Here is a 22,117-nt window from a genome sequence, read left to right as displayed (position 1 = left end):
ATTGATGATGTCGTTGCCGTCAGAGAGAATCCATGAGGGCTTTGCGAGATTCCAGTAACGATGCAGTACGGAGAACTGTTCTATGTTATGGCTTTGAAGCCTCCTCGGAGGATATTGGCGGATATCGTCCGTCTCGCCAACTTTTCGACATTGAATCCGACGAGAGGCCGTAAATTGAGGATTTGATGCATAGTAACTACTAGGTACTAGGTATTGAACGATGACCATTGAGATTGAGCCGCTAATAGTCGGGCTGCCTTCAATATGGATTCAGGATGATTCCCCTCCCACCCAAGTTACCCCACTGTCTCATGGCTTGTCTGTTATTTGTGATAGTTGGGTTCGCAGCTCGTCGTTCTTCCAGTATATTCTGCTGATCATCAGCTTCTAAACTTCCACTCGATTTTTATCCTCTTTCATTGTTCCCAGTCACGCTTGGTTGCCCTCCAAGTAGTACCTACCCCTCTACCCCTCAATTGATAAGTATCCCCTCGGCACCCCGGATTGTTTACACCATGGCGGACCACGAAGACGAACTCGCCCCGTCCAAGACCGAGGGCTTCAAGGTGGGACAGAAGAAGACCATCGAAGAATACAAGCAACTAGGTACTGCCGAAACTCGATAGCGAGATTTTCCTTCTGAAACAAGGTCGACTCAGCTCGATTCGAGAAACCGACTAACACTGGCCTCCCTCTCGTGATCTAGACGCCAATGATGAATCCCTGAACCGGTGGAAGGCGTCACTGGGCCTGGCCACCGGCGATCCCATTGCCGATCCGAACGACCCCCGCACCTGTATCATCAAATCACTGGCAATCGAGGCGCCGGGCCGTCCAGATATCGTGGTGGACCTGACGGGTCCCAATGCCCTGGAGGAGCTCAAGAAGAAACCCTTCGTGATCAAGGAGGGCGCCAAGTTCCGCACCAAGGTCGTTTTCCAGGTCCAGCATGAGGTCCTGAGTGGATTGAAGTATGTCCAGGTGGTGAAGCGCAAGGGCATTCGCATCAGCAAGGACGAGGAGATGCTGGTACGTCAAAAGCAACACTCCGCGCATATCGCTCAATCGAGTACTGAGTCCTCGTTACAGGGAAGTTATGCGCCCAACACCACTGACCGGCCGACGTACGAAAAGAAATGTAAGTCGGGCCCTTTCTCTTCTAAAACCCCGCAAGTCGTGCGCGTCGAGCTGACTGGGATTACCTACTAGTCCACGAGGAAGAGGCCCCCTCTGGTATCGTCGCTCGTGGGCACTATAATGCACTCTCGAGATTCATTGACGATGATGGCCAAGTCCATCTCGAGTTTGAATGGTCGTTTGAGATCGCCAAGGACTGGTAAAGCAACATGAAGATTGAGGATGACGGCCTGTTTTGGTATTACCGAGATTATATAGCTCTTTTCACTTTTCCTCTGCCTATAACTACTGTGACATGCAGATAGCTTCAGATCTACTTTTTTTTTATTTTTTTTTGCGGGTTAATGCCCGGTGTGAATTTGCACTCATCAGGAGTTTGAAATGAAAGCATTTTCAAAGTATTCTAATCGTTACTGGTTTCAAGTGCATAACGTTGAGTATACCTCCGTCAGCATTCATATCATGAGAATTTCCATAGATGCGGTCTAGATAAATGCTACAGGGCGGGGTCAACAAGATGCAAATGAATACATGTCTAAGAGTGGCCGCACCGCCACGGGGTATCACATCAAATCACAAAAAGTAATCCACAACAGCTCCCGAACCATCTCTATTCTGTTGCTGCGCTGCCTGCTCCCGGTTTGCATCATTCTCCGGCGCAGCGTCAAAAATGTTGAAAAACCGCTCTCCGGAGTCGCTCACTTCCAGCACACTGGCCAGATTACCGCAACGGTAGCAGTAGTTAGGGGCACTCCACACCGTGCTGAGACGGTCATCGTACAAAATCTGATACCCCTCCTGGCAAAGCTGATGGGCACGCAGAATGTGTGACATATTGTTGACCTCGAGGAATTTGCGAACCACCTGCGCCCCAAACGTGTATCCTGCCCCGCGCGGCGACAGCGAGAACTCGTCGTGTTCTGTGTCCGGATCCGACCACACCAGATCGGCCATCGGGCCCTCGTGCGGAATTTCTCGGAACCGGTCAATGATCTTGATCTGGTCGATGGCGTGGATCGACGGCGATAGGCCACCGTGCACGCAGAAGATTTGATCATTGATCACAACGCTCAGGGTAAGGAAGTCGAACATGTCCGTGAAGTAATGCCAGACATTGGCGTTACCGTACTTCCTCACGCACTCGGTATAGAAACCGTACGACTGCGTGACGCCGCGAGACTCATGGTTCCCTCGGATCAAATGCACCCGAGAGGGGTATCGCAGTTTCAAGCAAACAAGCAGCGAAATGGTCTCGACACTAAACAGGCCTCGGTCGACATAGTCGCCTGGCTCATGGTCAGCAAGGTAACTCGACGGCGCAGAAAGCCCTCATATTACTTACCGAGAAACAGATAATTCGTATTCGGGCAAAATCCACCAATCCTGAAGATTTCAATCATGTCGAAAAACTGGCCATGAATGTCGCCCACCACGGTGACCGGCGCCGCAATGTGGACGACATTACTCTCTTTCATGAGCAGCTCCTTGGCTTTGGCGCATATTGCCTCGATGACCGAGTCTGCTAGCAGCTCTTTCTTGTACAGACGCTCGATGCATTCGTCCAGGTCGATACTAGCTGCAGCATTCAGTCAGAGAGCGTCGCGTCGAAATTCCGACTCGAAAGGGCTCACCTGGTAAACCTGGCATCGTAGCGCGAGGAGTACGGGACTCCTTGGACACCAGCCGAGATCAGTCAGGGGAGGAAAGGCGAACAGGGCGGACAGTGAGCAGGTCCGACGCGGAGTCGATGAGCAATAAACAAACGCTGAGAGGGAGCATCGAACACTGCTTGCATCGTGTCCAAACGAGCGACTTGAGAAGCGAAGAGCCCGACGACTAAGGTCAAGGACTTGCAGATATCGCCATGGTTTGAAACGAACGAGCAAGCGCCGACGCAAATCGACAGTAGAGACGATGGGAGCCGTGGACATGGTGCAGTCCAGACTTGACTTGGCGTGGCTCTCACCGCCTTCTACTTTTGTTTCGTCCCAGGTGTTTTTCCACGTGACTAGGGCATTGATGCCTAAATTCGCGGGCAACAGTGTTGGGCTGCAACAACAGTCCATCATGATGCGGATGGATTCCCAACGCAATGGCTATCGGGGCTTCTGGTACGGCGGATTGCCGCAGCTGCTGTCGTGGGATTACCTGTTCCTTTTGTTTTATTCGTGTCCAGGCTGTATCACCCTGTTTTCTCTCGTCGAACGCACTCCATCCTTAAAAGTATCCAGGCGCATGGGAGGCTGTATTAAACTGATATTGAACTTTTATCGGCTCGGAAGACGATCTGGATCTGCCTGGCGGGCTCCAGGAGATGATTTCTACATGTCCAACACACAGTGGAATGACCCAGTGACCGCCACTCTTTGACTTTTTTTTTTTTTTCGAGGACAATGTTCGGGCCTGAACCTCTCTAGGCCCACGGATCATGTTGGTTGTTTTGGTCTTTTGCCCTCTTGCCGCGTCGTCCATGTTTGATTCCGGGCGACTCGTTCATCGCTTGAGGACTCACGGAAGTCAGCTTGAAGAAAAGACTTCGCCTCAGGTTTTGGAGCATACACAGAAAGTGATAGCCTTCAAATGGAAAGTCTTACCAGCCACTCGGCCGGATGTCGATCATCACCATCCCTCAATGGCCAGCAGTTGAATATTCCAAATGGTTCGCCGGGAAGTCCGTTCTCTGATCATGCCATAGAAAGCCGAGATCCCGGGGCACAGACATGGCCTGGCCGTCGGGAAGATACCAGACCTCCGGGTGCTGAGAACTCGCCCGCATCGCAGCCAGATGCCCTGGAGATAGTCAACAGTGCACCTTCGTTCCCACTCCCTTACAGTCAATTCCGGAGGGCGCAAGACTTTCATTCTGAGCGTGTCAATCATTCTCTATCACCGCCTTCGGTACATTCAAGTCTTTCAAGATCCCCGTCGTACCCGACCACACAGCAGCCCTTTCACAGTTCCCCAGGTCCGATGCCCATTTCCCAAGGATCATATCATGGACTGCCTACTTCAAGTCAGCCAGGAAGTTTTATCCATGGTCAACATGCCGGATTTTTCCCCCAGAGCCATGCCCCGTGGACCCAAGAACAAGCAATGCCATTCCGGAATCAACCAGAACCCCAACCCCGTGATCACGGCAATGCCCCGTCGTGGTATCAACATGAGGGTGAGGCCTATGATGCATTTCAGTTCCGTACGGAGAATTTATTGGTGTCCTCTAAACCACCTACCACCAGGTCGCCGGGGTACCAACATAGTACTACTTGTAAGACGCGGATGTTTGTTCTTCCTGAGGGAGAAGGTTCAGTTGCTGATCGGACGCAGTTCGAGCTCCTCCCTCTCAGCCCACTCTGCGTCCTCTCCCCTCAATATTGACAGATGACATCGACATGCCTGCTGAGAGGGACATGCAGTCTGGCATCATGATGTCGCAGTACATCTCCCCCAATGGCGCGGACACATACCATCTACCCATTCGGGAGACCATCCACTGGTACGAGCTCAAGGAGGACCCTATATTCCACTCCATTCCCACGGACGGCCAGACGGTATCCAAGGCAGAGCTCGTCGCGCGCCGGACGGCGACTCTCAAGGCTCTCGCCCTGCGCAGGCCAGTCATGACCGAGAAGGCCACGCAAACGGAGTTTCCTGTCGAGGCCACCACTTCCGGCAGTCCTTCTGGTGAGAACCACAGGCATCATCACGAGCAGGACAACACCAAAGAAGGAGAGAACAGGCGTGACAACAACATCCACCAGGCCACAACCCCAGCAACATCGACACAAACACATGATAAACACCACCGGCATTCATCAGACACGATGATGATCCGGTCAAAGCCCCAACCACATCACCGCAGATTCCCGAGCGATACCAATAATGCTAATTATTATCATCGCGATCACTACTACCGTCCTCCTCCAGGAGACCAGTATCGCAACCCCCGTGATCGTGATCGTGACAGTGTTACCCGCTCCCGGAGTCCGTCGCAGCAGCCGCCGAAACGCGGCCGTAAGAGACCCCGCTCCGCGGAGCCGGAAACGACACCGGCGCGCAGTCATATTCGGAGGGCTCTACATCGTACGAGTCCTTCGGTTTACAGGTAGCGAGCCAACATCCACTCAGTCCTTTCGTTCCTGTTTCCTTTGTTCCTCTCTTTTTGCATTGTGAATCCCACTCTACGCTCTATCTTTCGTTCTCGTCTTTGATTCGTTCTTTACTTCGATTGCATTGTGGATCCTGCTGGAGCTGATGGTTTCCCTTTCGTAGTCGACGGTGGTGAACCGCGGCGATCGTGTGTTTTTTTGTTTTTTTGTTTTTTTTTTTTTTTCCTTCGATGGTTGGATTTTTCTGTTGGATGAGGTTGCATGGCGAAAGCAAAGGCGTTGGTCGAGGTAGATGAGGGTTGAGATACACAACTACCATTTAATAGTCAGGGTTGGAATTCGGATACCTTGCATTCGGTCTGGGCTGGGCATAATGTTTGAATCTATTCGATTTTGAACCCATTTAACCTTGTACTCCATGAGATACTGTGGTTCAATGTACTCCAGACTCATCATCTACATCTATGTACGACAGTGTCATCGGTCTATAAAACAAGTCACCAAACATCATCGCGTAGAGATTAGTCCCCGTTTCTCGTCCTCGTCGCCTTCATCGGATGACTCCTCTTCCTCGTCTTCTTCATCTTCATCTTCATCATCCTCCTCATCATCCGTCTCCTCGGATTCTTCTTCCGAAATGGTTTCTTCGTCGTCCTCTTCGTCCGACGATTCGTCTTCCTCCTCCTCTTCATCAAGCCACTCATTCAACGATTTCTGTCTCTGAGGTCGTTGCGCCATGCCACTCGGACCTGCTGCCGCCGACACGCCTCGCGCCTTCGCGGCTGCAAGACTGCTTTCATGCTCCTGCAGAGCTCGATCAAGTCGTTCGCCGGCGGTCATTGGAGCGGGCCCCGCTGCCGCCCCAAAAATGGCGGGTGCTACGGCGGGCTCCGCAACGTCCCGTAGACTTCGGTCCGGTTCCTGGCCCGCCGGGACCCAATCCGGCAGCGGCTCGTAGCCACTCAGGCCGTGCGGTCCGGCGTCGGGCCCCACGACGAGTGTTGAGGTCCCAATCATCAGATCCTTGCGTGTTTCGGATGGGCTTGCCGCATGGGGCACCGGTTTAGGAGCGAGGAGGAGGAGACTGGCGAGTTGCGTTGTGGAAGGGTTGGCGAGAAGTGCCTTGTACAGCCGCCCGCGGTCGCGGAGATCGTATGAGGTGTCGTAACGCGTGAGGAGTAGGATGTATCGCCAGAGAAGGGTAATGCGATCTTCCTTGGCTGGTGGCAAGGGTTGCCGGGATTCACCACTTGAGGGCGCCTTTTCTGCACCGTTGTCGCCTTCACTGCTCTCCGCCCAGGCTCTGGCTTCATCGCTCTGCACTGGTTCGGTCTTCTCTGGAGAGGACGATGGTTGTGCCTGCTCCGGTTGCGGTGGTGAGTTCTCCAGAAGGTGTTGAAGATACACCTTGGCCCCGAGCAGCACAATCTGTTGCTTAACGACCTCCGGTTCGTAAGCAAAATTCTTGACCAGTATTCGCAGCACGTCGGCGGCGATATTATTCTCCGCGTCTGCAGCGGCGTACTCGCCAACGAGCCAGACGATTGAGGCCCTGGCCTCCGCGCTGGCTGTTGAATCCAGGTGTTTGGCAAGTTGCACCACGGTCTGCTTGTGGGACGCGGGATCATGTTGAATAAGGTGCCGGATGACAGTGAGAGATTCAGACACCAGGTGCTCATCGATGCTGGAAAGTTGGCTCAGCAGCAGTCGGAGGCAGTGGTTGGATGTCCGCGAGTCGCTCTGCGCGCATCTTCCGATTGCGCGAACGCTTTCCCGCACCAGCTCAGTGTCGTTGCTTTGAGAAAAGTGCTCCAGCTCGCTCAGGATGACGCCCTTGTAGTGCATCCCCAAGTATGGAAACAGTATTGTAAGAATCTCTAGCTTCAGCTTCCAGATGTGAGGGGGGTCCACGGCGTGGACGAGAAAATGAGATACGTATTTCACGAATAATCTTGGTACCTTCAATGCGACTGCGACGATGTTGTAGAGCGCCACGTACTGAATATCTTGAGGCGACCTAACCAGAGCCACCAGCGGCCCAATGGCACTCTCAAGGTATTCCGGTGTCCCCAGGTACAAGTAGGCACGAACGACGCTGACGATGACCGCTGCCGTCCGGCTCTGGAGAAGAGACTTGCAGGCGCGCAGGAAGAGTTCAAGGTCAGGATCTAGCACGACCACCTCTTCGCCCGTTTCCTCCGCCGTAGTAGCGTCTTGCTTGTCCTGCGCATCCTCCTCGTAGAACCCTTTTGTTTCGTTCTTGTTGAACCTGCGCGTTTTCCGGGGGAAGCATTTTCTGGCGTACGTGGTCAATAAGCGCAGGGTCGACAGTTGACTCCACTCGTCCATATCGGCCAGCTTCTTTACCAGGCTGCGGTAGTGCTTGTGGATCAGGTCCAGCCGATCCGGACACACTTCAAGAAATGCCGTCACCGCCGGACCAACCACAAAGTACTGGCTATCGCCCAGCAGAGCCGAGATGTACTCCGTCAGTTGCGGGAGCGTGTTCGGGTCCAGTCGATAGCATTTGGGGATCGCCAACGCTGCCGTCTTGCGCACATGCGGACTCAGATCCCCGATTCCGCGCTTGATCGCCAACGACACAATCTGGCTGATAACGGGGACTCTGATCCCGGACATCGTGCGCAAGGCCATGACGCGGACTTGCGGGTTGGCATCCGTCAGTGACTTCTGGATCGCGTTGATGGACATCAGGGCGAGGTCCGGCTCGGCTTCGGCATGGTGGAGGAGATAGATGTAGACCAGCTTCTTGATCTCGATGTTGGGACTTGCGGCATTCTTAACCACGGCGGAGAAGTACTGTAGACATGAGTCGGACGAGTACATCAACTAATCCCGGCGCATACGTCAGTTAGTTAGTCAAGCATCAAAGACACAGGACGAGGTCCCCCGTACCGAAATGACTTTCCGGAGTCCGTCCAGCACGTCGCGGTCGTTTCGGCTGTCGAGAAGCTTCTTGATCTGCGTCGAGGAGACATTGCGTGCGGACCCATTCGACTTGAAACCTCTAGCACTGCCTGCCGACTGCGCAGCCTCGATGGTGAGCCCGCGAGCTGCGAGTGCGTTAGTCGAGGCCCCTGTCTGTGCGCGCGGTGTCAAGGGCACAATTACAAACCTGCTTCGAGCAAAGACGAGATCCTCGATATTGTCTCCATGCTAGCAGTGCTTTAGATCCTCCCCCGACACCCAGTTGGGTTGTTGTAGAAGGACCTTCCAAAGGGTGATCGCGGGGTGAAGTTCGTCGCCAGTTCGTTCGTGCTCCACAGATCTTCCGCTCTCATATCATCACCATCTGCCTATCCGATCGGCGGCATTCAACGCTCGGTAATTGCCAGAAAGACGATGCAGCGGGACAGAGGATCCCGAGGCTCCTCGTCGTCCCAAAAGTCAAATACCAAGCTTCATGATCGACGCACGTGCGTCTGGTGGCTCCGTCTCCGCGTTGATCAATTCACTCCTCCGCAACAACAATGCCCGCAGCACCACCTTGATCGTGTGCTCTACGCGCGCCCAATTCCTCCAGCGATTGATATCGGCGAGCCGTGTTTCTCGCTCCGCCGAACATAATCAACACCCGGCAGCGGAGGACGCAGAACGGGAGGCGGCAGCCACAGATACCGGCGCTTCATTCCTACTGGACACATCGATCGCCGTCCTCGCGCAGGCTCGAGAAATCAGACTCGCATTCTGCCCAACTGTCGACCATCTACGTGCATATCTTTTAGCTTACAACAGCAGGCATGTGTCGCCGGTGCAAGAAGATGAGGAGCGGCCCTTGCTGGCAGTGCTCGATGCCATTGCTGTGCATCAGCCCACATCGGAATTCACTGCACAGGGACTGTCCCGAACCATAGCCATGATGGTAGAGGTTGCCGCTCGAGCAAACTCGGATTTTCTGCTGTACGAAAGTACGGATGTTGCCGGTTCGGTCAACCCTGGACGCTCTAGGCTACCGTGGGATATGCAAGTGCCGCTGCTCAACATTACAGCTCGTTCCGGTCACAGAAGCACGCAGCAAAGCAACCAGGAAGTCCCGGTCAGGCGTATAATCCAGAGGTGGCTGCACCTTGTGGAAAGCGAACCGGAACAAGCAGCTTCCGCTGATACTGGTCGAGTTCTACGTCGACGGATCCATCCTTGAGAATGTATCTATTGATCCGTAACCGATTCCCTATCAACCAACCCATGGGTATATAAGCCCAGCGCCAGAACGCCAACAGCCAGTGAAACAGACACATCATAGACATTTTTCCATCTCCGTGATATACAGCTTTATGTGTGACTCCATCTTTAGGTACTCGTCGTGAGCCCGCTGGATTTCATTTTCGATGTTTTCTTTCAAGTCCGCCATCTAGCAAATTGTCAGCGATCCCTCTCCAAAGAAACGTAGCAGAGTGAGGAACAACGCACCTTCTTCTCGGTCTGCTCGATTCGTATCCTTCGCACCTCCATCTCCTTCTGTTTCTCGGCCCGCTCTTCCTGTAGTTGTCGGTGGATTTGACGCAGCTCCTCCATCCGAGCTTGCGCCTCCTCCTGTTTCTTCTGGCTGCTCTTCCTCAGAGCCTCTATGCGCTCGTTCCAGCGGGCCAGTTGTCGTTGCAGTAGCTTCTCCGTTTGTTCAACTTCGCGGACGTTATTCCCGCGTTCTGAAATGGCATCCTTGTTTCTCGCGGCACGGGCCTCTTCTTCCTCTTCCTTTTGCAGCTCTGTAGAGATGTCTTCCAATACCTTGACGCAAGCTTGGACTTCGTTGGCGACCAGTGTGAATGTGTCCGTCGACGTCTGGAGGGCACGCAGCCGTCTCTCCAAAGAGTCAACCTGGGCCTTCTCACGCATCAAGTTTTCGGACAGCTCTGTCAACGAAGCCTGTAAACTCGCGTAACTTTGCTGCACATATGGCCGCAACTTTTCGATTTCCTGTCTTGTGCGCACTGCCCGCTCCATTTTTTCCTCCAATGTCGCCTGTCGCTTCGCCTTGTCACTTTTGACCCGGTCCAGAGTCTCGGAAATTCTCTCTTGGTTGCGCCGTAACTCCAGAAGCCGTTGCTTCAAGGCATCGTTTCTCTGGACTTTTTCCTTGACTTGACCTTCAATCGCCTTCTGCTGCCGTCGCATTTCGTCTAGTCGCCGCTCCAGTTCCTGATTCTCGATATAGAGAGTCTCAATGCGTGCTTTTGTTTGCTCCGTCTTGTTAAAATGCTCGTCTATCACTCCGGTTTGGGACTCGCGGAAACGGACAAAATTGATCAGGTAGGAGAAAATCTTCACAAGCCGGTCGTGAGTTGGACGCGTAAGGTCAGAGAATGTAAAATCGTGCACTCCGCACTAATTCAGGTTCGTCAATGATGCGGTCAACCAGAGAGCACGATGGCAAATGTCATACCTCGATCATCAGCCTCCTCAGACTAACAAAGAAGCCCATCAGATTTCGCGTGTCTGGCGGCACAATGTCCGGATAGTCACCACAAATATCCGCCGCAGCGGCGCGCATTGCAGGATCGACAGTTTCGCGCGTGGTGTTCATGAGAAGCTCCGCGAACCATTCCAACACCATTTGGATCTGCTGGGGATTCGGCTTCACCAAGTCGGCGGTTGTAAAAGCTATCCCAATGTCGTTGATGCATCCTGCAATCTCCTTGTCGGGCTGCACCTCTACTCAGTTACGGTCGAATGTCGCAGAGGTTGAGATAACTCACCAGGCGCATCAACGCGTCACTGTCGTCTTCGACTTTCTTGCGGTTGCGGTTCTGCTGTTGGTTCCCATAATGAAATTGCTGGCTCATGCGATTGTAGGCCATGATGACTGCTACTTCGATATTCCTGTTTGATCGAGATCGCGACGATCGCGCGCAAGATGCTTTCGCCTCTGTTTACCTACCTCCGGCGCTCCGCCAACGGAGATAATAGACTATTCCAAAACAGGACTAGTGCGGAGTGAGGTTGCTTATGTAATTTGGCGGGGCGGATGCAATCGATGCAAACAGGCCATGTTTGCCAGTGTGAGCCTGAGAGCCGTGAGGTTCGGGTTTTCGATGATTTCAAGGCGGAAAAGCTCTGGTTGAGCTGGATTATCCTGCTGAACGGTCCGTACTGCAGTTGTGATTCAAGAAGTTTATATCGGTTCCTGTGATCTGATTTCAATCTCTATTTGTCGGGTCACCGCGGTGGCCACCCTTCACCATGGCGCCCGCCGAGTCTTCCTTTGAGTCAGTGCTGGGATACATCGAGGATGATAGCTTGAGCTAATGGAATACTCCAGCATCGTTGCGACCTACAATGACCTTCTCCGATCAGATCCGGATCTGACAATGCCCATCGCGGCGATCGAGGCCCTCGTCCTGCTATTAACGCACTCGCCCTCCTCGACGATATCAGAAACCCTTGACCTATTAGAAAAGCATACCACGATCCTAAAGAAAGCCATTCCGAACCCAATCGCCCTCTCTGCAGGAACCGATCTCTTTCAAAGATATCTAATTTCGACATTGCAAAGGCCGGGGCAACTCGGGCCGGCGGGCGACTTCAATGCGATTCGCGCACACCTTCTCTCGAATGGACGATTGTTTATCAAACGCGCCAAAGAAAGCAGGCAGCGCATTGCAGCATTCGGACGAGCTTTTGTACGCGACGGAAGCACGGTGCTGACCAATGGCGGCTCTCGAGTAGTCTCGGCTCTGCTGCAAAAGGCTGCCGAGGACAACAGCGGCTCATCCGCTGTGCGGTTCCGAGTGATTTACGTTCTCTACGGCATCAACGATGCAGAAAATCTGACGGTGGAACCTGAAGGATTGGAAACGGTTCGCGCTTTGCGGGCACGAGGTGTCCCAGTCGCGACCATTCCCGAGTCTGCAGTTGCGTACTCCCTCGGCAAAGTCGACATGGTTATTGTTGGCGCCGAAGGGGTTGTAGAGAATGGTGGGATCGTGTCGAGAATGGGAACCTACCAAATTGCACTTCTCGCCAAAGCTATGGGAAAGCCATTTTACGTTGTTGCTGAGAGCCACAAGTTTGTGCGGCTATATCCCCTGGGGCAATATGATCTGCCAATCGAGCAGCGGGTCATCGAGTTCAAGACACAAGAAGACATTGAAGCAGAACAGAAAAGGAAGGCTGAAGCAAAAGCACAAGCTAAGGAGACGTCAGGGACAACAGAGCCAAGTCGAGAAAGAAAAGAAGAGCACATGGCGGAGCTTCTCAATGGAGCTCCTGCAGACCAGGCGGCGCCGCCGCGACGTGACGCAGTCGACTTTACACCACCTCACTTGATCTCGGCCTTGATTACTGAGAGCGGCGTGCTCACGCCGAGCGCTGTCAGCGAGGAGCTTATCAAGATCTGGTTTTGAGACGTCTGGCAGAGCTTTCTATCTATGTACATTGGAAAGTGGCAGCTGCGAACCATCCGAGACACCAGTTGATCGTCTGGGACCGAGAGTCGATCTGCGTCCCCGTCAACGTTTCGTGGTCCGAATCGAGGAGTCAACACGGGACGATCCCGTTTTGTTGATGTTGCTATCTCTTCGTTGGAGAGCCTGACGCCACGACCTCACAAAGGCGATAAGAATATGAAACATCAGACAAATTCCAAAACACCGCGCCAAATTTGAACCCCGGATGAAACTCCTCGACCATGAAACCAAACCAACTGTTGTATCAGCCATCATCAATCATAATTCGTCAAGGAACGTCTGATTCCGTCCGTCCGTCCGTAATCGTGACATCGTAACCATTCGAGGGTATCAATAAAGCTGTCGTAGCTCCGAGTCATTGTCATGGATTCATGGCCGCGTCAGATCGACTCGTCAACGTCATCAAGCGAGGTCATCGCCATTGCTGGCCCAGGTAACTCGAATCGCTCGTCACCGGATGCGATAGTGGTCGCCAGTCGAAGGAATTTTCTTGTAATTGTAGCCATTGTCGCGGGGAGTGTTCGGCCCGCCAAAGATCATTCTTGTTCGGCTCGACCGCAAAGGCATAGAGGAGCACGTAGCCGAGGAGGACGAAGAGCCAGATACTCATTTTTGCTTCACCCTTTGTTCGCCCTTCTGGCATATCTTCTATCCTTACTATCGGAAAAAAAATACTATTCTTACGCTTAAATACTACCAGCCATATCGAAGAAAATCGGAACTCAAGATTCGGACTTCCGGATCGGATGCGCGATATTCCTCTCTGCACGGAGTAATACTCCGTACATCCTCCGTACCTGACCACGTATGGTTAGAGCGACTTTATACGAGTACTCTAACCGTATATGGTTAGTATTTTACATGATCTAACTGTTCTAGGTAATCCGTATCCATCGGTACGAGTGATACGGAAAAGCCGAAAGTTACTTTGGCCAAAAAATGTTCGGAAATCAGTGCCTGACCGACTGCCCGACGGGATACATGCGCTGTCAAAGAGTTTTGTGGACTCATAGAATGGTCCGTCGGTGACCTAGACTCTGCGCAATGAACGAATTCGGTGAAATGGTTGATTGGAACCGAATTGGCGGTGTATACACTACGACCTAGAGTGTCTCGTGCCTGGAATCTCCCATGAAAGAAACTCTCCATCTACCCCGCAGTGATATAGCCGCTTTGAGAGTCAACTGCTACTACTATTTGCCGCCACTCAGCCAAACTCTTCTTTCAAACTCAAGTTTGAACAACCAAGATCCAGGATCTTCGCAGGGATTAACATTGTTTTTGCTATATACAACTAGGCTGGACGGAAGGAACAAGGGACAAGCAGCAAGACGAGGTCAATACTTATCATCATTACTACCATTGACCACTACTACCTTCTAACCAAGAACCGAGAGCCCACCGCTAGTCTCACCGGGAGAGTACATATCCTGCTGCTTCGTTGGCACCACACATCTCTGCCGTCTTGACAGGAAAACCCCTGGGCCAAGATCCCCTAGATCCGGAACGTGGAGCCCAAACTGAAGGGGCTCGAATCCTTTTTTTTGGCGAGGGGGACAAAACTTGCAAGTCAAGCTTCTGAAGAAACGATGGACTTTGAAGAAAAACAGTCCATCAAGACCTCAACCACCGTCGGCCATCGGTCTACCAGTCTTCTGCTAGTCGATTCTAGCGAGCATTGGCACGGATCTTCGTTCCTGGACCAACGAAGTCACTCTCAGGGCCAGCCGGCGGATTCCATGTACACTTCATGGTCGTTTCGGAGGCTGTTGAGCCGCAATAGCAGCCAGACCAAGTATTATCGAGCGCTGGAAAGGAGGGAGCCTAGACGGTTGAGGAAGAAGGCATTGACAAATCAATGACACTTCTTGGCTATTTGTCTCCATACACCTTTTCGTTTCTTGTTCTCTGTCGTCACGGCATGTCTAAGGTATATGAATGATCAATTCCATCATATTGGTTTCTGGGGCCCAAGATGCACCGTTGAGGCTGTGCGCTGCATCAAGATGGCCAATGTTTAGTTTTTTTTTTTTTTTTTTTTTTCGTTTTGTGGCGGTGGATTTCTGCATGGCTCTCCATTATTCGATAGTTACATACGGAGTATTCGATCCTGCTTATTAGAGCGTCTCCCTTGCTTTTTCCTGTCAAGATCAGCAGTTTTGATGCGATTGCATGTTCTCTGTCTTCGTTTGCTTTTCTAGTCGAATGCATTAGATGCAGTCACCATAGACGCCATCTGTGCTACCGAAGACATCAGAAAATAAGTATTTAACATCCTCAAGACGGTCTCCAAGTCGGACAAACGACAACACCAAAGAATTCAAACGCCCTCACGTGGTAATGTCCCGCGTGAGCTTGAGATGGCAGCACATGGCTATGTTTTCCCTGCCGTTCAAGACTGGCTCTGACATTCCCCTGTGCCGGTCAAGGTCAGTTACTGGGATGACCTGGGTATGGTCGGTCAGACGGAGATGCGATTTGCAGATGACCCTCAATCGACCTGATTGGAGTAGCAAACTGCACCTTTGCGCAGCCGTGTGCATTTTGGCACATTGGCTGGATGTCCAGACGATGAATATCCAGCATCCATGCTCGACCTATGAGTTTGAGCCTGGTTCATGTCAAGATCAAGAATGCATCTGACGGAGTTGGAATGATGTTTGGGCCGTGGTCTTCCCTTCGTCTTGGTCTAGGTATCTTGCTGACTAGCTTGCCTGGCTGCGGCCTTATCAACATCAATCTATCAGCAATATCATTCTACTATAGAAGGCTTTTCTATGCAAGTTGTAGGACGCATCTCTCAAATGGTCGAAAACCCTGATCCATCCCCCACCATCAGCGCGGGTCACAGGAACAAGAAGCCGGGTCCGTGCCTGATGTGTAGCTCGAAATGATGGCTGATCATGCAGGATCCTCCGGTTTGGTGGGCTCTGGGCGTGGCTTGAGAGCAGGATGATCGCTAATCAAGCTACATACCTAGCCCCGGGCGAGCCATCTAATCAGATTTTACCGCAATTTGGCCATCCCAGACAGTCTTGGGAGTCCAGACCGGGGGTATGGACTTGGACAGTCACTATTAATCGAGTTCGGCTGATACCATGCGGCATAGGTAGAATAAGTATAGAGGATAAAAGTATCCACGGCACTTTGAGCGTGCAATTTAGTGAGTACGGACTCGCACATGCATTCTTGTACTTTTAATCAAGACCCCTCCTACTTGACCATTCGAAGGAGTAGGTAATGGCTAATTGGATATTTGGATCAATCAAAAATGATCCTTGATCCCGACGTGGTCGACAATTGTCATAGTCATAGAACCCGGTCAGGTCGCCGGGATGAGGTTCAATCATATTTCCATGCCGAAGCTAATTCGTGGATCAAACTGTCCAGAGCCCAGGCGTGCTCAATTTTGCTCCTCTTTGCTTCATTTCGAACTCTGAAGTGACCTGTCCGAAACTCCGAGATGGGACTTCGGTAATCTCTGAAAGACATGCATCGGGATTGAAATACTGATTTGAACCCTCTCTTCCGTGCTGCAGAGCTCCATACCTTCGTGTCCTCTTGCAAAGTTCGTCTCAAAAAACAACTCTGCCGATGCCGAGATCTCACCGATTGGCCAGACAACGCATCTATCTGGCTGAAAACTTCATCATGTCGTAGAAGTTCTGACGGAAAAAATTCACACTGTCGTCGCCAGCTACGGGGATTACGGACTCCGTACACCGTAAGTTACCGCGGTAAGTTGCGGATAGTGTGGCCTTGGGCAGCAAGTCTCGTGATAGCTGTGAACTAACCTAACCTGATTTGGGAGACTAACACTAATCAGACAGGAATCTCTTGGCATGCAGGTCTCCCCTTCCGCCCTGAGCTTACCGAAAATAGAATCGCTACGTTCATCCCAAGTCTCTCTCCTGGTCTCCGTTGCCTTCTGGCGTTTTGTGAACGAGCACACACACTCGCATTTCCGTTCTCATCCAAAGAATCACACCTCTGTGTATCCGGCTTTTTTTTCCAGTCGACCTTCTCTTCGGATCTATGCCTTCTGTTGCCTTCCATGTTCTCTTCTCCAGCTATCAGCGACAGTTCCCCGGTGACTGGCCCGATCTCCCATCTTCGCCGAATCGTCTGAACACTAGGGGTTTCAGTTTGATCTCCACTGGGTTTCGACAAGCAGCCATCGTGGCACACCGACGCAAGCAACATATTCAGGATGGTGATATGGCCATTTAACCGCAGGGGCAAGCGCTCCAGAAGTCAGATGAAGGCCGCAGATGACAGGAAACATTCCCTTCCAGAGTCTGATCCGGGCCGGATGTTCAACCCCATCGCTGCGGTCACACGGAAACCTTCGAGAAAACGTTCGAAGCGAGACAAGCGGAGTAACCGCGGACCTTCGCAGCAAAGATCCACGCCGGTATCGATGAACAATGCACATCCGGACTCCAAGATGCCGTTCGCCTACAATTTCGGGAACCAGACGTCGGTGTCAAGTGTCGTCGCGGATGGGAGTTTCACTGCGAGCCGTCCGATCCCGATGCTCAAGAAACGTCCGAGTAATCGGAGCAAAGGCGCTTTGCAGCGAGCATGGAGCCGGAAATCAAGTCGAGATGTGTCGAGAGAACAACATATCAAAGCGTTGAGCTCGTCTGTTCCGTCCACCTTCTCGCGCGCTGGGCCTTTGGGCTACCAACCATCGGACGTTCGACCATCGCCCAGTCGCCTCGCGGAACATCATCCGTCAAACCACAGTCTGCCGCTTCAGCAATCCGCGCGATCGTCCATTTCTGACGCGTCTGATTCATATGCGTACAAGGTCAACGGGTTGGCTCTGTTCACACCCCGTCCAACCCTGAAATGTACCGAAGTCTCAAGATCCGGCACGCCGTCAAGCTTTGCGGGTTCGCCATATCCTATTCGCAAAGATTCGACGAGCCCGTACTCATATGACGAGGACGATCTGCACAGCAATGAGCGGATTGCCGAACTCGCCGATGATTTAGATGCCTCGGGTTTGCGTGCTCTCATGGAGCGAGCCCAGCGTCGCAAGGAGAAAATGAAACAGGACAAGCGACGCCGACGACAGCAAGAACAACAGCAACAATCTGAACGGGCCGGAGGAAAGGAGACTCTTTCCCCGGAGGAACCTTCAAGTGAACGCCGCGGCAGGGATAGAACCCCATCGCCAGCCACATCCGCCTTGCAGCATTCTTCTGTTAATCCGCAGGTGGGGCCGTCGGAGGTCAACGACCATGAACAGGCGCAATCAGGCTCATGGTTGCGCGGGCCGTCGGCAGAAAGTGAACTGCGCAGTCATCGCCTCTCGGAGATCTCTGCTCATGCTCACGTCATCGGTAACATTGATGATCGGTCGATTCGCAATGGCAAAGTCGGTCAACAGCAGGATCCAGCATCGTCACGTGATCATATGTCCTCTGGCCCATCCAGTACAGACATGGGCGCCGTTCAGCACACGCAAACTGCACCTCAGGGTTCCACCCCCCCAGATGAGAAGCGGGCCTCGGTGGCAAGTAATGGCAGCCGGACTTCAGGGATTTTGAGGGCGCTCTTCCGACGTCCGAGCGCCCGGAAGAAGCCGTCGGCCGGGGAATTCAGCTCAGAAAAGATTTCAAACACATCCATGGAATCCTTTTCGCGAGCCAGCCCAGTACCGCCCGCCCAAGCAACCACGGCCGCTATTCCAATTCCTGGCAGGAGCGTCCACGGAACAGGCGGCACGATCCTACGCCCGAAATCGAAGTTCACAGAGCATTTCGGCGATGAACCGCTCTCTCCTCCAGATTCTCGGATGAATTCGCCTGTCCCTCCTGGGTTTGATCATTGCGAAGGCGTGTCTCGAGAAGCCCTAAGCCGACCGTTGTCCTGGGACGCAGGAAGTCGTGCTACACGTCCGGACAGCGCTATGTTGTCTCAATCGCTGGCATCTATTGACTCCGAAGGCTCATGGATGTCAGGTAGGTTCCTCCGGCAGCTCTCGCAGCACGCCAGCAGTCAAGCCGGCCAGAATCGGCGCCAATTGGACAAGTACGACGAGGCGCCAGAAGAGGAGGACCTAGACCAAGGCCACGCTAAAAACGTCATCCGGCTCGGAAAAGAATTTGATGAAGCCGACGAGTCGTACGCACACGAGAGGCGGGCGAGTAGCACCACCAACTCTCATGGCATCGACAGCGATGGCTGCTCGTCACTCGGTGACGACGACAAGGAGGCCGCAGAGACGTGGCATCACGAGGGACTCGCTCGTCGGCCAACGCTTGTCCGAGCGACGCTCCATCGCCCTCGATCACGCGAGGGACTTGTCAACCATGTCAATGCAATGGACACCACGGAAGAAGACCCGGGTGCCGAAGAGGAAGAAGGAGAGAAAGTTGAGATACGTCAGCACTGATCTATTGAAATCCCTGAGCGCGTTACGTGTCATGCCAAACTTTGCCAGACTCATGGACCTCGGCGTACGCGGTTCCGTTGATATGAGAATGGTGATGATTGCACTGCAACACACTGTTGTTTTTACTTTGCGTTTACCTTTCTTTCGTTCGAAAGCGGTTTGGGTCTGCTTGTTCTCTGCGGTTCGTGATGCTATGTTCGTCACGGCACAAATCGGCCAAAAAAAAAAAAAAAAAAAAAAAAAAAAAAAAACAAACTCCAAAGCCAAAAATAATTGCACCCACTGCAGTCGCTCCTTTGATTCCTTTTCTTGGTTGTCTCTTGTGTCCCTTGTCGTTCCTTCTTCGCCTTTCCTTGACTTTCATGACTTTCAGACCATGTTTCAGTGCCGTGTTTGAGTGCATCTCTTCCGCAGGACCTGTCTGCTCAAGCCTTTCTTCTCTTGTACACTTTTTAACCTTTGTCAAGATACCCCAGCTTTTGTTCTTGTTTGCACCTTCATATGCATATATTGGTCTCTGGAGATGCGTGGTCTTCCTTTGACCATGTTAGGTGTTAGAAGGTCTCAGGGCATGGTTCGGCGTTTTCTTTTCTGTACGGAATACCCCTTGTGTTGAGTGCTTGTTTGTGGTAATGTATATGAGTGATACATAAGTGTTTTCTTCACTGTTGATGTTTTTTTAACATATTATTGATTCAATGATCCATATGGGTTGATGGAATACCGTCTACTTTGCGGTCAATGGATCAGTTATCTAGCACCTAGGATCTCGAACATTGGAGTGCAGAGCCATGAGCCATCACCCGGATCACATTGGAATCATCACTGGAACTAGTAGAACTCGATGTGCCCAACGGCCACCAGCTGTACAAATGCTGTACAAGCGAAAGGAATAACAGCATTTCGAAGGCACCAGAGAGCAGTCAGTCAGTTTCCTGACTTCCAGCTCTGAGGAAACTGTGCTAGATACCTTACCTTGTAGGCAGTTTGAGATGATATTCTTCTGCCAGTATCAGACCGGCCATCCTTGTTATTTGTTTTTTTTTTTTTTTTTGTGTTGGGATGGCCCATACTCCGTACTCCGTTATTTCGGCTAAGACTTACGATGATCCGTATCCCTGGACACTGCAATGTGAGATTTAGAGTTGTGTCCAGCGCTTAGGTACTTAGGGTACGGGGATGGATAACCCAATCTGGATCCATCGTCTGTACCTTGGCCAACAAGTTACGAATCTCGGTTCGACCGCCTTGTGTGCTTATGTATTTATATTGGCGCACCTAGAATGCAGACCCTGTTCGTTGCCGCTCTTCCTCCTTCAACTTGATAATCTTTCCTATTTGCCGCCCCGCCTCCCTTTCAGCTGTAGCTACGTTGCCTTTCTGCAGAGATTGAAGATCTTCCAAAAATGAATCGCTGGACTTTGCAGGAGATTGACCCCAATGCCCAGCCGCGGCCATTGCCAAAACAGGGGTGGCTGAGACTCTCACGGCGCGTGTTGAAACAATCACATTCGTTGTACCCCTGCCAGCTTGTTACATTCCATGAGTATACGGAGTAGACAGGCAGATATGTACCACGAAGGACGAGTAATAAATCCTGAGCCTGCTGAAAAGCCCACGGATCGTCGCAACTTGAGTCTTGCTGCAGCTGCTATGCTCACTCGATCACCATTTCCACAGAGGCACGGTGATTTCAGCGAAGTGTTTTCGCGATTTGACTTTGCGAGACGACCGAAAAGCACAGTTGGTCTACAATATGCATTTCCTTTGCAAATTAAGGCGACTCAGAAAAAGAAAGACTGCCGGATCCAAGAACGGCGAAACCTCGGTTGCGGTCCAGCCATCTTCTGTTCAAAAGTCTCAAGCCTCTTCAGAAGTAACCATTTCTCCAAGCCCTTCGGGACAGACAGAGATTGCCTCGCCAACTCCATGTACCATTCGCCCGCTTGGCCCCTTATCAGACGCCTCTTCGGAAAGTTCCCAATCCCAATTGAGCGATTATCTATGGGCCAGAGCTTATGAGATCCTCGAGGCTCGAGAACCCGAACTTATGGGAGACTTCAAGAAGCATCTTACCCTTTCACAGGATGGCACGGACCCTTCAACGGTAAGATCAGTCGAGTCAATCGCGAAGGGACTTGTGAAACGCCGTGACGACAACCAATGGCGAGTCTTGCTTCTGGGAAAGCGGGTGCATATTCGGCGTCAAATCGAACGTCTCGCGAAATTCGTACTCTGGGTTGACAATGCCGTCAAGCCAGTCCTCGTAACACAACCGTATGCCATGTTGGCATGGTCCGGTGCTTCCCTTTTCTTCCTGGTATGTCAACTTTGGTCTACTCCTATATCGTTGTGCTGACTTCGGAAGCTCCTCACAGGCGCTGCGTATATTGATGAGTCGATGTTGAAAGGTTTCAATTCGCTTTGTGATGTCCAATTGGAATGGCAAATTGTAGAAAAAACATACCTCAGTCCCTCGCGTCAAGAAAGGTATCAGGATCTTCTGGAACCAATCGCCAAGCTCTATTCGCAGATACTCGAGTACCAAACTCGTGTCATATGTCATCTCTCCAGGGCACAACTTTCCCGTGCGTGGGAAAAGGTGGTTGGTTGGAACGATTGGGATGGGAAATCAGCAGAAATCCAGAATTTCAGTGAACAGTGCAGAAGATACATCTCTCCCCTCAAGGCACAAGAGATTCAAAAAGCAAAAGACGTCGAATTGCAAAATATACAAGAGTCACGAACCATTCTCGATAAGATTCGGATGATTCTGGAGGAGGAAAGGAAGGCAACGGAGAAGCGCCATGAGAGTCAAAAAGAGAGAGAGCTTCTGCGAGATCTCGCCTCCGATTATGAAAGCCACAAAGATTATAACCCACCAAGGGTGCAGGGTACATGCGAATGGTTCTTTGAGGATGAGAGGTTCCGAAAATGGCGAGACAGTGACTTCGGTCTCCTTTGGGTCTCTGCGGGTCCTGGTTGTGGGAAATCCGTGTTGTCACGGGCATTGATTGACGAGCATCGTTTGTCCACGAATG

The 22,117-nt window shown here is 51.9% G+C and overlaps 9 protein-coding genes across 9 annotated transcripts; 6 read left to right on the top strand and 3 right to left on the bottom strand.

Moving 5' to 3' along the window:
* Window positions 1-515: 515 nt before the first annotated feature.
* VTN31DRAFT_2069 (uncharacterized protein) lies at window positions 516-1,340 on the top strand (the record flags this gene model as incomplete). The annotated part of the gene is made up of 4 exons (XM_069402196.1): window positions 516-606; window positions 707-1,029; window positions 1,090-1,138; window positions 1,210-1,340. 4 exons carry the CDS (start codon window positions 516-518, stop codon window positions 1,338-1,340), a joined length of 594 nt encoding a protein of 197 aa, XP_069257165.1.
* A 370-nt stretch (window positions 1,341-1,710) lies between these two features.
* Window positions 1,711-2,784, bottom strand: VTN31DRAFT_2068 (uncharacterized protein; the record flags this gene model as incomplete). Its single annotated transcript, XM_069402195.1, has 3 exons — window positions 1,711-2,423; window positions 2,480-2,713; window positions 2,769-2,784. The coding sequence occupies 3 exons, from the start codon at window positions 2,782-2,784 to the stop codon at window positions 1,711-1,713; spliced, it is 963 nt and encodes a 320-aa protein (XP_069257164.1).
* Window positions 2,785-3,717: 933 nt separating this feature from the next.
* Window positions 3,718-5,243, top strand: VTN31DRAFT_2067 (uncharacterized protein; the record flags this gene model as incomplete). The annotated part of the gene is made up of 2 exons (XM_069402194.1): window positions 3,718-4,402; window positions 4,462-5,243. 2 exons carry the CDS (start codon window positions 3,718-3,720, stop codon window positions 5,241-5,243), a joined length of 1,467 nt encoding a protein of 488 aa, XP_069257163.1.
* A 507-nt stretch (window positions 5,244-5,750) lies between these two features.
* Window positions 5,751-8,419, bottom strand: VTN31DRAFT_2066 (uncharacterized protein; the record flags this gene model as incomplete). Its single annotated transcript, XM_069402193.1, has 3 exons — window positions 5,751-8,093; window positions 8,160-8,317; window positions 8,380-8,419. 3 exons carry the CDS (start codon window positions 8,417-8,419, stop codon window positions 5,751-5,753), a joined length of 2,541 nt encoding a protein of 846 aa, XP_069257162.1.
* Window positions 8,420-8,667: 248 nt separating this feature from the next.
* VTN31DRAFT_2065 (uncharacterized protein) lies at window positions 8,668-9,405 on the top strand (the record flags this gene model as incomplete). The annotated part of the gene is made up of 1 exon (XM_069402192.1): window positions 8,668-9,405. One exon carries the CDS (start codon window positions 8,668-8,670, stop codon window positions 9,403-9,405), a length of 738 nt encoding a protein of 245 aa, XP_069257161.1.
* Window positions 9,406-9,501: 96 nt separating this feature from the next.
* VTN31DRAFT_2064 (uncharacterized protein) lies at window positions 9,502-11,062 on the bottom strand (the record flags this gene model as incomplete). The annotated part of the gene is made up of 4 exons (XM_069402191.1): window positions 9,502-9,615; window positions 9,675-10,589; window positions 10,648-10,908; window positions 10,961-11,062. The coding sequence occupies 4 exons, from the start codon at window positions 11,060-11,062 to the stop codon at window positions 9,502-9,504; spliced, it is 1,392 nt and encodes a 463-aa protein (XP_069257160.1).
* Window positions 11,063-11,444: 382 nt separating this feature from the next.
* On the top strand, window positions 11,445-12,607 carry VTN31DRAFT_2063 (uncharacterized protein; the record flags this gene model as incomplete). The annotated part of the gene is made up of 2 exons (XM_069402190.1): window positions 11,445-11,470; window positions 11,524-12,607. The coding sequence occupies 2 exons, from the start codon at window positions 11,445-11,447 to the stop codon at window positions 12,605-12,607; spliced, it is 1,110 nt and encodes a 369-aa protein (XP_069257159.1).
* A 4,273-nt stretch (window positions 12,608-16,880) lies between these two features.
* VTN31DRAFT_2062 (uncharacterized protein) lies at window positions 16,881-19,076 on the top strand (the record flags this gene model as incomplete). Its single annotated transcript, XM_069402189.1, has 1 exon — window positions 16,881-19,076. The coding sequence occupies one exon, from the start codon at window positions 16,881-16,883 to the stop codon at window positions 19,074-19,076; it is 2,196 nt and encodes a 731-aa protein (XP_069257158.1).
* Window positions 19,077-20,645: 1,569 nt separating this feature from the next.
* Window positions 20,646-21,098, top strand: VTN31DRAFT_2061 (uncharacterized protein; the record flags this gene model as incomplete). Its single annotated transcript, XM_069402188.1, has 1 exon — window positions 20,646-21,098. The coding sequence occupies one exon, from the start codon at window positions 20,646-20,648 to the stop codon at window positions 21,096-21,098; it is 453 nt and encodes a 150-aa protein (XP_069257157.1).
* Window positions 21,099-22,117: the final 1,019 nt, after the last annotated feature.

Source organism: Thermomyces dupontii (assembly GCF_041956625.1).
Source record: "Thermomyces dupontii strain NRRL 2155 unplaced genomic scaffold VTN31scaffold_11, whole genome shotgun sequence".
NCBI lineage: Eukaryota > Fungi > Ascomycota > Eurotiomycetes > Eurotiales > Trichocomaceae > Thermomyces > Thermomyces dupontii.
This window is presented reverse-complemented; position numbering and strand designations above follow the sequence as displayed.